Source organism: Marmota marmota, unplaced genomic scaffold, assembly GCF_001458135.2.
Source record: "Marmota marmota marmota unplaced genomic scaffold, marMar, whole genome shotgun sequence".
Taxonomy (NCBI): domain Eukaryota; kingdom Metazoa; phylum Chordata; class Mammalia; order Rodentia; family Sciuridae; genus Marmota; species Marmota marmota.
This window is the reverse complement of record NW_025999990.1, coordinates 45,848,106-45,861,671: the sequence shown is the minus strand read 5'-3', so window position 1 is coordinate 45,861,671 and position 13,566 is coordinate 45,848,106. Positions and strand designations below refer to the sequence as shown.

The 13,566-nt window shown below is 37.0% G+C and overlaps 1 protein-coding gene across 1 annotated transcript in view; it reads right to left on the bottom strand.

Moving 5' to 3' along the window:
• Positions 1-13,566, bottom strand: part of Smchd1 (structural maintenance of chromosomes flexible hinge domain containing 1) — a 139,938-nt gene that overhangs the window by 40,576 nt on the left and 85,796 nt on the right. Inside the window, exon 25 of the mRNA XM_048806597.1 lies at positions 11,957-12,036. Within this exon, the coding sequence (XP_048662554.1) occupies positions 11,957-12,036 (80 nt within the window). The remainder of the gene's footprint in view (positions 1-11,956; positions 12,037-13,566) is intronic.

Sequence of the window (13,566 nt, the reverse complement as noted above, 5' to 3'; positions counted from 1 at the left end):
GTCTAATTGCTCTGGCCAGTGTTTTGAGAACTATGTTGAACAGAAGTGGTGAGAGAGGGCATCCCTGTCTTGTTCCAGATTTTAGAGGGAATGTCTTCAATTTTTCTCCATTCAGAATGATGCTAGCCTGAGGCTTAGCATAGATTGCTTTTACAATATTGAGGTATGTTCCTGTTAAGGATGGTTATTATTCTTAACCTCAGCAAGTAATAAGAAAAATCAAGATCGAAGATGGCAGATTAGAGTTACCCTTTATTTACTCGCTTCTCCATGACACAGAATCAAAACCACTGGAGAGCTTCTGTTTATTGAGGTAGGTGACTGTGGATAGTAGTCAAGAAATGTGGAGAAACCCAGAGACTTTGGATAGTTGAACAGAGGTAAGATAGAATACCCTTGAGCATGCTCCTTGGCAGCAAGTGGGGTAGAAGTAATGAGGTAGAGTTCAAGTGAGCAGCACTAGTACAGAATTTGGCACTGTGGAGACAACTCCATTTTGAACAAAGAGAAAACCCAGAATTGTCATAGCAATCTGGCTCTGGAAAAGTTCCCTGCACTTTGTAGCAGATACAGTGTTATAACAGGGAGCAATCTTGAGTAGGTCTTGTCTGAGTCTGCCTCTCCGCAAGTGTAAGGCCTCTATATTTTACTGTCTCCTTGGAGCCCACAGCAACATTACTGAAGAGCAACATTACCTCACTTACTCAGTGGGTATCTGCTTTGAAATTCAGTTTAGACTCAGAGCAAAGCCACTGAAATAACACCTGAGAACTCTACAGTGGTGGGAAACAGATCTGTGATGCTAAAGGGAAGTTTAAGGAAACCAAGATAATTTCCCATTTAAGACTAGCAGCTTGGAATGCCAAAAAAACCAGTGTAGTGTGATTGTGCATGGTAGTTGTCTCAGAACCCGAGTCATGGGTAGTGGATTGTGTGGGGCCCATCATTGGCCCCCTGCCCCAACCTGGACTAATATAGGACCACAGAGTCTCTCTGCCCTCCAAGTGGGCTGAAAAAAGTGCCAGGGATCCTGACATGCTGCAGTATTTAAATCAGGCCTGTCCTTGAAGTGTACAGAGCGAATAGCTATGGAGCATATCATTGTTGGAGGAGTTCTGCAGTTCTCCCAAGTTTGTACAGATGCGCAGGGAAGCTGAGATGTATTTCAACTAGCTCCAGCCACAAACCAGTCTAGCTGGTCACCTAGAAAGCAACACAACCAAAAGAAGGGGATAAGACCCTTTCAGGCTTTGCTTTCTCCAAAGGGCTCATAGCCTAAGATGACAAGGAAAGAAGTTCTGAAAATCAGCAAAGATTGTGATTATCTACTCTTGCATGCACAATTGATCACTTTAGCAAAGAGAAAATCTTTATTTTTTAAGACTTTTTTGGTTATCACTGCATTGTGTGTATGTGTATTCTCTCTTCTCATTTTAATATTTTTTTCCTTTCATTTTTCTTGTTTAAAAAAATCATTTTTACTTTACAAATACTTCAATTTTTTATCCTTTTAAATTCTTCTTGAATTGAAAGGCTGTGGCTGTGGCTCAGTGGTAAAGCACTTGCCTAGCATATGTGAGGCACTGGGTTCAATCCTTAGCACCGCGTACGAAATAAAGGCATTCTGTCCATACACTACTACAAAAAAATTTAATAATTCTTCTTTCCTTTTCCACTTCTTAAAATTAATTTTATCTATTTTTTTAATTTTTAAGCTGTAATAGACACAATACCTTTAGTTATTTTTATGCAGTGCTGAGAATCAAACCCAGTGCCTCACACATACTAGGCAAGTGCTCTACCACTGAGCTACACCCCCAGGTCTAATTTTATCTTCATTATTATTTTAACTGTTGTTTATTCTATCTTATCTTTTCTACTTTCTTTTCTGTTGTTGGTGCTGTGGTTGTGGTTACTGAGTTTTTAAACTTTATTTCTTTATCCAGTTTGCTTTTATTTAGCTGATGTTATTGTAGTTTGCCTTCTTTTTTCTATGTCATGTTGGGGATAAAGCCTCATACTTCAAGCATGTTGGGTGGATGCTCTGCCACTGAGCTACCTTCCTAGCCCGAGTGAGAGATGTAGCACTTTACTCCACACATGACCCAGTCCTGTGGCAGGTACTTCAACTTAAAGAATAGGGGAGATAAAAATCTCCACCTGATGACCAAGCAAAAAGGAGGCAAAGCAAAGTGGGGACCTGAAGTACTGTTTCTATATATTCACCCTCTTAGGAAAAGCAGAGAGAAATAACACAAAGGTGTAGATATACCACTTGAGAACACTTTGGTCACTACCTCTAAATCTTCTGTGCAGTTGTAGTCACTCCCAGTTTCCCCACCAAAGCCTCCTCTCCCTGGCCATTGGCAACCACATTTTGTCTCTGTAGATTTGCCTATTCTAGACATTTCCTTTAAAAAAATGGAATAAAAAAAGGTTGTGGACATGGCACCTATGAGGGACATTGGCATAGATTGCTTATATAACCTATCAGACCATATGCTGCCAACAAGACCAAAGGAATAACCACAGAGGTTGCATTGCATATATTCAGCTATCCATATCACTCCTGCCTATCAGAGGATGCCATTCTTGCAAGACCTATAGGGAAAGCATGGCCTCAGGCTCTTACAGTGTCAAAATCCGCAAATCATAGCTAAAGAAGTCACAGGAAAACAGCTCTATGTAGGTCAATTGGAATTAAACTCAACACCACACAACAAACAGATATCCCAGAAGTGCATCATCAAGAGTAGGCTGGCCATTAAGAAAGCATAAAAATATGATGTGCCCCTCAAATTCCTAATTTTCTGGCAACTGACTAAAGATACTGAGTGAATAAAGTGCTGGAGAAAAAATTCAAAAGCATGATTTAAAAATGATCAATGAAATTAAAGAGAATACAAACATACTGTTAAATGAATTAAGAAAGACTATTCAGGATATGAAAGAGCAATTCAATGAAGAGAATTTTTTTGGAAAATGAACAGAATCTTGGAAATAAAAAGCTAATTAAAAAAAGAATATCACAGATTAAAATTATTATTATTCAGACAGTAATAAAGAAAAAATAAGACAGAACAGAACATACATGTCTATGGGACACACCACTAAAAGATCATATATATGTATAATTGGAATAAACAAGGAATTGAGTTATAGGAAAAGGCACAGAAAACCTATTCAGTGAAACAGTAGCAGAAAATTTCTCAAATATTTGGATATCCAGGTAAAGGAGGCATTTAGAACTCCAAACAAACATGACCAACAAAGGTATTTTCCAGGACAAATTATAGTTAAACCACCAAAATACAGAAAAAAGAAAGAATATTAAAAACTTCAAGAGAGAAGCATTAAGACACATATAAAGGCAAACTCATGAGAATAACAGCATTTTTAAAAGAAACTCTAAAGGGTAGGAAGCCACGAAATTATGTATTTCAAAACCTGAAAGAAAATAAGTTCCAACACAGCTTACTATATACCCAGCAAAGCTATCCTTTAAAATCAAAGGAAAATGAAGACCTTTCAAGATATGCATAAATTAAATGAATTTATGGTAACTAAAACCCAACATATATAGAATACATTTCATATCTGGTGCAACCACTCTGAAAAACAGTATGGAGATTCCTCAGAAAACTTGGAATGGAACCACCATTTGACCCAGTCATCCCATTCCTCAGCTAATACCCAAAGAATCTAAAATCAGAATACTATAGTGACATAGCCACATGATGTTTATAGCAGCTCAATTCACCATAGTTGAGCTATGAAACCAACCTAGATGCCCTTATATATACAATGGAATATTACTCAGCTATGAAGAAGAATGAAATTATGGCATTTGACAGTAAATGGATGGAATTGTAGAGGGATAATGCTAAGTGAAATAAGCCAGTTCTCCCAAACCAAAGGTCAAATGTTCTCTCTTGATATGTGGATGAAACCTGTAACAAAGGAGGGTAGGGAGGGGAAGTATAGAAGTTCAATGGATTAGACAAAGGGGAATGAAAGGAAGGGAGGAAGGATAGGAACAGGAAAGACAGAATGAATCAGACATAATTTCCTATGTTCATATATGAAACTCCACATCAACCACAAGAATGAGATCAAAATTGTAATGGTTTGCACTCCATGTAAGTACAATGTATCAAAATATGCTCTACTGTCATGTATATCTGAAAACAACAAATAAAAAATACATACTTATTTATGCTCAGAAAAGGAGGCAAGTTTAATACAATCACAAGAGCATAAGAACGAATAAACCTCATTAGAAGAATAGATAGATAGCAAATAAGCAATTAAAAAAGACTCAGATAGTTCAGTAAACCATCAAACCTCTTGAAAGGAAAAAATGAACACAGAATATTCAAAACAACCAGAAGAAAAATAACAAAATCATAGGAACTAGTACATATCTTTCAATAATAACCCTGAACACAAACGGTCATACTTCTCCAACTAAAATATGCAGCCTGATTGATTACATTAAAAAACAGGAGGAGGGGCCCAGCCTCCCCCTGCACGGTAGGCAGACCACGTGGCCTGGAGAGGGGGCACAGCCACCCGCCTGCATGGTAGGCAGACCACCCCAACTGGAGTAGGGGCCCAGCCGCCCGCCTGCACGGTAGACAGACAACCTCAGCGGGTGGAGGGGCCCAGTGGCCTGCCTACACGGTAGGCAGAACACCCCAACTGGAGGAGGGGCCCAGCCGGCCGACGTGCGGTCACCGGACCGAGCTCTGGACAAACATAAGGTCTCCCCAACACCCCCCACCTCATCAAACACCTTATGACAAAAACTGATGGAACTCATCTTGGAAAATCCCACCAATCCTTAAAACCCATCAACCAGTGGGCGTGGCTACAAGCTCGGTTCTGCAGCGGATCAGGCACCTGGTTTACATCTCAGAGAATAAGAATAGAGAGGCCACAGGTGGAAGCTCAAGTCCTCTCACACTGACTACCACCACCACCCTGAACGCAGAGACTCAAGCTAGGAATAGACATTGCCACCTACTGGAAGAAAAGAAAAGAGAGTTCTGAGAGACATTTTTTTTCTTTCTCTTCTCTCTCTTTTTTCATCCATTCATCCAGTCTCCTCTACCCTTCTCCCTATGGTCCTCACAACCTCAACAGATGCGAAACCAAGAATTGTGAATGGAAGAGGTCTTTAACTACCGAATCAAAAGAATAATATAATATAGAGGAATTGCATATGCCCCACCTCCCCCCCACTTTTATTTCTTTTCTTTTTTCTCTTATTTTCTTTTTCCCGCTCTCTTTTTTCTCTTTCTTTCTTTGTTATTTGTTTTTCTCCTTCTTACTCCCTCTATCCCACTGGCAACCCCCTAAATTTTGCTACTTATAAGTAGGGTAATCTTATAAATCCAGATAGGAGTTTGAATCTATACATTCTTCCATAAATTACCCATCTATTGGTGAGAGATCTCCAAAGTTACTAAGTTAGATTAACCCCATACCCTCACTCCTTTCCCCCTAAACATAACATCCTACACCTGAAATTCAGTTTTCTTCATGCTACCAGAAACGGTATGCTTTTCATAAAACTAATGACTATATTTGTAAATGATAATTGAAACCAACATTTGTAGACATAGAGTCTAGCTATAAATGTAGTAATAAGGAAAACATGTGCTTAGATGATGTACTATTGATATTGGGAACTGTTAACATTGTCTTTCTCCACAAAAGGGAAACTTTGGAACTATACAAGAGCAATATAAATATATAGGGGGAAAATCAATAACAACAGTTTCACAAAGCAGAAAGAAACGTGAGCAGTATAAAAAGACAAGGAAAGAAAGGACCACAAGCAATGCACGTCAACTCAACTTTAGAAGAGGAAATATCTGCAGCAGATGGAATGTCAGATAAAGAATTCAGGATATACATGCTTCAGATGATCTGGAGTCTCAAGGAAGACATTAGACAGCAAAATCAGATAATGAAAGATCACTTTGACAATGAATTACATAGACAAATCCAAGAAGCAAAAGATCAACTATACAAGGAGATAGAGGTTATATATATATATATATAAAAACCAAACAGAAATCCTGGAAATGCAGGAAGCAATAAACCAAATTAAAAACTCAAATGAGACTATTACCAGCAGAGTAGAACACTTAGAAGATAGAATATCAGACAATGAGGTCAAAGTATTTCAACTTGAAAAGAACATAAGACAGTTCAGCGAGAATGTTAAGAAACCATGAGCAGAACATCCAAGAAATATGGGATAACATAAAGAGACCAAACTTAAAGAGTTATTGAAATACAGGAAGGTATAGAGGTCCAAACCAAAGGAATGAGCAATCTGTTCAATGAAATAATACGAGAAAACTTCCCAAACTTGAAGAATGAAACAGAATTCCAAATCCTAGAACCTACAGGACGTCGAATGTGCAAAATCATAAGAGATCCACACCTAGACACATTATAATGAAGATGCCCAACATACAGAATAAGGAGAGAATTTTAAAAGCTACAAGAGAAAGGAGGCAGATTACATTTAGGGGTAAACCAATCAGGATAACAGCTGATCTTTCAACACAGACTCTGAAAGCTAGAAGATCCTGGAACAACATATTTCAAAGGCTGAAAGAAAATGGGTTCCAACCAAGAATCGTGTATCCAGCGAAATTAAGTGTCAGGATGGAAGATGAAATTAAAACCTTCCACGATAAACAAAAGTTAAAAGAATTTGCAGCTAGAAAACCAGCTCTTCAAAACATCCTTGGCAAAACATTACAGGAAGAGGAAATGAAAAATAACAATGAAAACCAACAGTGGGAGGTAGTACGTAAAGGAGAAAATAATCAAAGAGGAAAAACAAATCATGTTAAGTAACATAAATAAACAAATATGGCTGGAAGTACAAACCATATCTCAATAGTAACCTTAAATGCTAATGGCTTAAACTCACCAATCAAGAGACACAAGGCTAGCAGAATGGACCAAAAAAAAAAAAAAATATCCAACGATATGCTGCCTACAGGAGACGCATTTGATAGGAAAAGACATACATAGACTGAAGGTGAAAGATTGGGAAAAATCATATCACTCATATGCACCTCGGAAGCAAGCAGGAGTGTCCATACTCATATCAAATAAAATAGACTTCAAGCCAAAGTTAATCAAAAGGGATAAACAAGGACACTACATACTGCTCAAGGGAACCATACACCAACAAGACTTGACGATCATTAATATATATGCCCCAAACAATGGTCAGCTGTGTTCATCAAACAAACTCTTCTCAAGTTCAAGAGTCAAATAGACCACCATACAATAATTATGGGAGACTTCAAAAACACCTCTCTCACTACTAGACAGATCTTCCAAACAAAAGTTGAATAAAGAAACTATAGAACTCAATAATACAATTAATAACCTAGACTTAATTGACATATATAGAATATACCACCCAACATCAAGCGGTTACACTTTTTTCTCAGCAGCACATGGATCCTTCTCAAAAATAGACCATATATTATGTCACAGGGCAACTCTTAGAAATTATAAAGGAGTAGAGATAATACCATGCCTCCTATCTGATCATAATGGAATGAAACTGGAAATCAACGATAAAAAAAGGAAGGAAAAATCCTATATCACTTGGAGAATGAACAATATGTTACTGAATGATCAGTGGGTTACACAAGACATCAAGAAGGAAATTAAAAAATTCTTAGAGATAAATGAAAACACAGACACAACATATCGGAATCTCTGGGACACAATGAAACCAGTTCTAACAGGAAAATTCATTGCTTGGCGTTCATTCCTTAAAAAAAGAAAAAAACCAACAAATAAATGATCTCACACTTCATCTCAAAACCCTAGAAAAAGAAGAGCAAAACAACAGCAAAAGTAGTAGAAGGCAAGAAATAATTAAAATCAGAGCTGAAATCAATGAAACTGAAACAAAAGAAACAATTGAAAAAATTGACAAAACTAAAAGTTGGTTCTTTGAAAAAATAAATAAGATTGACAGACCCTTAGCCATGCTAATGAAGAGAAGAAGAGAGAGAACCCAAATTACTAGCATAGGGGATGAAAAAGGCAATATCACAACAGACACTTCAGAAATACAGAAGATAATTAGAAGTTATTTTGAATCCTTATACTCCAATAAAATAGAAGATAGTGAAGGCATCGATAAATTTCTTAAGTCATATGATCTGCCCAGATTGAGTCAGGAGAATATACACAATCTAAACAGACCAAGATCAATTGAGGAAATACAAGAAGCCATCAAAAGACTACCAACTAAGAAAAGTCCAGGACTGGATGTGTATACGGCAGAGTTTTACAAAACCTTTAAAGAAGAACTAATACCAATACTTTTCAAGCTATTTCAGGAAATAGAAAAAGAGGGAGAATTTCCAAATTCATTCTACGAGGCCAACATCACCCTGATTCCTAAACCAGACAAAGACACTTCAAAGATAGAAAACTACAGACCAATATCTCTAATGAACATAGATGCAAATATCCTCAATAAAATTCTGGCAAATCAGATACAGAAACATATCAAAAAGATCGTGCATCATGATCAATTAGGATTCATCCCTGGGATGCAAGGCTGGTTCAATATACGGAAATCAATAAATGTTATTCACCCCATCAATAGACTTAAAGATAAGAACCATATGATCATCTCGATAGATGCAGAAAAAGCATTTGACAAAGTACAGCATCCTTTATGTTCAAAACATTAGAAAAACTAGGGATAACAGGAACATACCTCAATATTGTAAAAGCTATCTATGCTAAGCCTCAGGATAGCATCATTCTGAATGGAGAAAAATTGAAGGCATTTCCTCTAAAATATGGAACAAGACAGGGATGCCCTCTCTCACCACTTCTGTTCAACATAGTTCTCGAAACACTGGCCAAAGCAATTAGACAGACAAAAGAAATTAAAGACATAAAGATAGAAAAAGAAGAACTTAAATTATCACTATTTGCGGATGACATGATCCTATACCTAGCAGACCCAAAAAAGCAGACCCAAGAAACTTCTAGAGCTAGTAAATGAATTCAGCAAAGTGGCAGGATATGAAATCAACACGCATAAATCAAAGGCATTCCTGTATATCAGTGACAAATCCTCTGAAATGGTAATGAGAACAACCACCCCATTCACAATATCTTCAAAAAAAAATAAAATACTTGGGAATCAACCTAAAAAGAGAGGTGAAAGAACTATACAACGAAAACTACAGAACCCTAAAGAGAGAAACAGAAGAAGACCTTAGAAGGTGGAAAGATATACCTTGTTCATGGATTGGCAGAACTAATATCATTAAAACGACCATATTACCAAAAGTACTCTATAGGTTTAATGCAATGCCAATCAAAATCCAAACGGCATTCCTCGCAGAAATAGAAAAAGCAATCATGAAATTCATCTGGAAAAATAAAAGACCCAGAATAGCAAAAGCAATTCTCAACAGGAAGAGTGAAACTGGTGGTATAGCGATACCAGATATTAAACTATAGTACAGAGCAATAGTAACAAAAACAGCATAGTACCGGTACCAAAACAGGCAGGTAGACCAATGGTACAGAATAGAGGACACAGAGAACAATCCACAAAATTACAACTACCTTATATTAGACAAAAGTGCCAAAAACATGCAATGGAGAAAGGATAGCATCTTCAACAAATGGTGCTGAGAAAACTGGAAATCCATATGCAACAAAATGAAATTGAATCCCTTTTTCTCACCTTGCACAAAAGTGAACTCAAAATGGATCAAGAAGCTAGGAATCAAACCAGAAACTTTGCGTCTAATAGAAGAAAAAGTTGGCCCTAATCTCCATCTAGTGGGGTCGGGCTCCAAAATCCTTAACAGGACACCTATAGCACAAGAGTTAAAATCAAGAATCAACAAATGGGACATAGTCAAACTAAAAAGTTTTTTCTCAGCAAGAGAAACAATAAGAGAGGTAAATAGGGAGCCTACATCCTAGGAACAAATATTTACCCCTCACACTTCAGATAGAGCTCTAATCTCCAGAGTATACAAAGAACTCAAAAAATTAAACAACAAGAAAACAAATAACCCAATCAACAAATGGTCCAAGGATCTGAACAGACACTTCTCAGAGGAGGACATACAATCAATCAACAAATACACGAAAAAATGCTCACCATCTCTAGCAATCAGAGAAATGCAAACTAAAACCACCCTAAGATACCATCTCATTCCAGTAAGAATGGCAGCCATTATGAAGTCAAACAACAACAAGTGCTGGTGAGGATGTGGGGAAAAGGGTACACTTGTACATTGCTGGTGGGACTGCAAATTGGTTCAGCCAATTTGGAAAGCAGTATGGAGATTCCTGGGAAAGCTGGGAATGGAATCACCATTTGACCTATTCCCCTTCTCGGACTATACCCAAAAGACCTAAAAAGAGTATACAACAGGGACACAGCTACATCAATGTTCATAGCAGCACAATTCACAATAGTTAGACTGTGGAACCAACCCAGATGCCCTTCAATATATGAATGGATAAAAAAAATGTGGCATTTACACACAATGGAATATTACTCAGCACTAAAAAACAACAAAATCACGGCATTTGCAGGGAAATGGATGGTATTAGAGCAGATTATGCTAAGTGAAGCTAGCCAATCCCTAAAAATAAAAATGTAGAATGTCTTCTTTGATATAAGGGGGGACGACTCAAAACAGAGCAGGGAGGAAGAGCATGAGTAGAAGATTACCATCAAATAGGGACGAGAGGTGCGTGGGAATGGGAGAGAGAAGGGGAATTGCACGGAAGATGGTAGGAGACCCTCATTGTTACGCAAAATTACATATAAGATGGTGTGAGGGGGAAGAAAAAAGAGAGAGAGGGAGAAACGTGTCACAGTAGATTGGGTAGAAAGAGAGGAGGGGAGGGGGGGATAGAAGGGCAAAACAATACAATAGACACTAGTATGGCCCTATGTATAAACATGGCTGTATAACCAATGTGATCCTGCAACCTGTAGAAAAATAAGATTAAGATTACGTACCCCATTTGAATCAAATGTATATGTCAAGATCATTGTAATGTTTTGAGCAACTAATAAAAAATTAATCAAAGAAGTAAAAGAAAAAAAAAAAAAAACAGGACTCAACAATTTGTTCAACAGCAAAGATGGGCACAGACTAAAAGTGCCCAAAGGACGGAAAATAATATTGAATAATAGAATAGAATGATAGAATAATAGAGTAATAGAATTTGGGTAAGTAGGAGTAGCTATACTCTTATCCAATAAAACAAACTTCAGTCAAAAACTGGCCAGGAGACTAAGGTGGTCACTACATATTGATAATAATGATATATCTTATCAATAAGATATAATAATATAAATATATATTTCCAAATGCTGGCATATTCAATTTGATAAAACGAATGATACTGCACATAAAGACCTCATGCAATAATAGTAGGTGACTTCAACATCCACCCTACTCTCACCAGCAGATAAGACAAAAATCATCAACTGAAACATCAGAGTAAAATTAAATTATAGATCAAATGGACTTATCAGACATCTACTAAGTGTCATGTCATCTGCAGGAAAATGGATAGAATTAGAGAACACCATGTTAAGTGAAATAAGCCAGACAAGGAAAGACATGTTTTTTATCAGATCTGGAAAAGAGGGGAAAAAAAAAATATGATCTAGAAGTAGAAAAGAGACTCTTATAGGAGGGGAAGGGGACAAGGTGAGAGCAGTGGGGAAAGAGAAGAGGGTAACAGAAGGGAAGACAGACAGGATCAAACCTTAATATATACATGTATTAATATATCACAGCAAAACCTTTTAACCTTTACAATTAATAAGCATTAGTAATTATATATTTTTTTAAAAATCAATCTCTATAACACCAATATCTAACAAACTTTGAGTTCTTACCTAGGGGCAACAACAATGAACACTCCCAAATTAGCCCTGCCCTTTTCATCTGTTTTATGCTGCTGGTTTGAAGGCATGAGCTAAAATCAAAACAAAATAAAATAGTTAATTATAAAAAATTCTATATATCAATCAAGGTGTGTTCCTCTATTACAATGTGGTTTTCATCTATTCCTATTTTAAAAGTTATATTTAAACACACTTCTAAAAATTTGTCATCTGACACCAGTTGAAATAATGTCTTATGCAATCATGTAATCCAAAAGAGAAGAGTCATCCATTTTGGTCAATTAAACTAGAATTTCATGTTAAAAGTTGCAGGATTCTAGGTTCACTAAATATTGGTATAAATCATATATATGGTTACTAAAACACTTAAGGTGCATTTCAAACTGGGCTGGTGTGGGGGACGGCTATAGAGATATAAATATACCCGTACATTCAATTCTAGGCATCATAAAAACATCTGTTCAATTTTACTCAGGTGTGTCTTAAATTTTACTGCAATATTACCCTTTATAGTGATAAAAAAGCTTTCATTTTCAAGTGACTAAAAATTGGAGGCGACATTTCCTAATAATAGGTTTGAAGAGTCTCAACCTTTATGGATGCTATTCCAGAAACTAGAATCATACCCTTATTCTTAGGTTGAAAATAACCACTATTTCACTTTCTTGGAAGCAAACGTTCAGAACAAAATGATTTGTAGACTGTAGTAGTGGAAAATCAAGTGTCTCTTAAACTCTAAACCTCATTTCTGCTTAAGAGAACAGAGTATGGAATAGTGTTACATGCGGACACAAAAAGCAATGGATAGAGAGGGGGAAAAAAAGGAGAAACTGACATTTCACTAAAAAATGGAATCAAAGACAGGATTAAAGCCTTATATTAACACTCATCCCATTTACCCTTGGATCGATTGCCTTCTGACACATCTTAAAGTTCTTCCTCTCCCCATCTGGATCCCAAATCCCTGTTGCAAAGTCAAAGGAATCTTTTTTTCTTTTCTTTTGATAATATTTTAGAAAAATTATTTTTGTAGTTGTAGGTCCAAACAATATCTTTATTTATTTATATGTGGTGCTGAGGATCGAACCTAGTGCCTCACAGGCTAGGCGAGCACTCTACCACTGAGCCACAACCCCAGTCCAAGTCAGAGAAATCTTAAATGTCATGTTACATAGCAATCCCATAGGTTTGTTGGACAGTTTTAAGAACCCTGACTCTCATTATTTTAGTAGAAAAATAGGTCCAAGTATCATAAGCCATTTTTGGTACTTTAATCTCCTCCACTGACTTTTAAGATCAAATCTGAAGTCCTAGAAAATCTCTGTTGGGAATCTAATTGAACCAGCTGATTTCAAGAACAATGCCACCTTGAGGCAATGTTTCTTCCATTAATGAAATATTTGTGGCCCAACCCAGTGGTGCACGCCTGTAATCCCAGCAGCTCAGGAGATTGGGGCAAGAGAATCCTGAGTTCAAAGCTAGCATCAGCAAAAGCAAGGTGCTGAACTAGTGAGACCCTGTCCCTAAATAAAATACAAAAAGGCTGGGACGTGGCGTAGTGGTCAAATGCCCTTGAGTCAATCCCTAGTACCCACCCACCC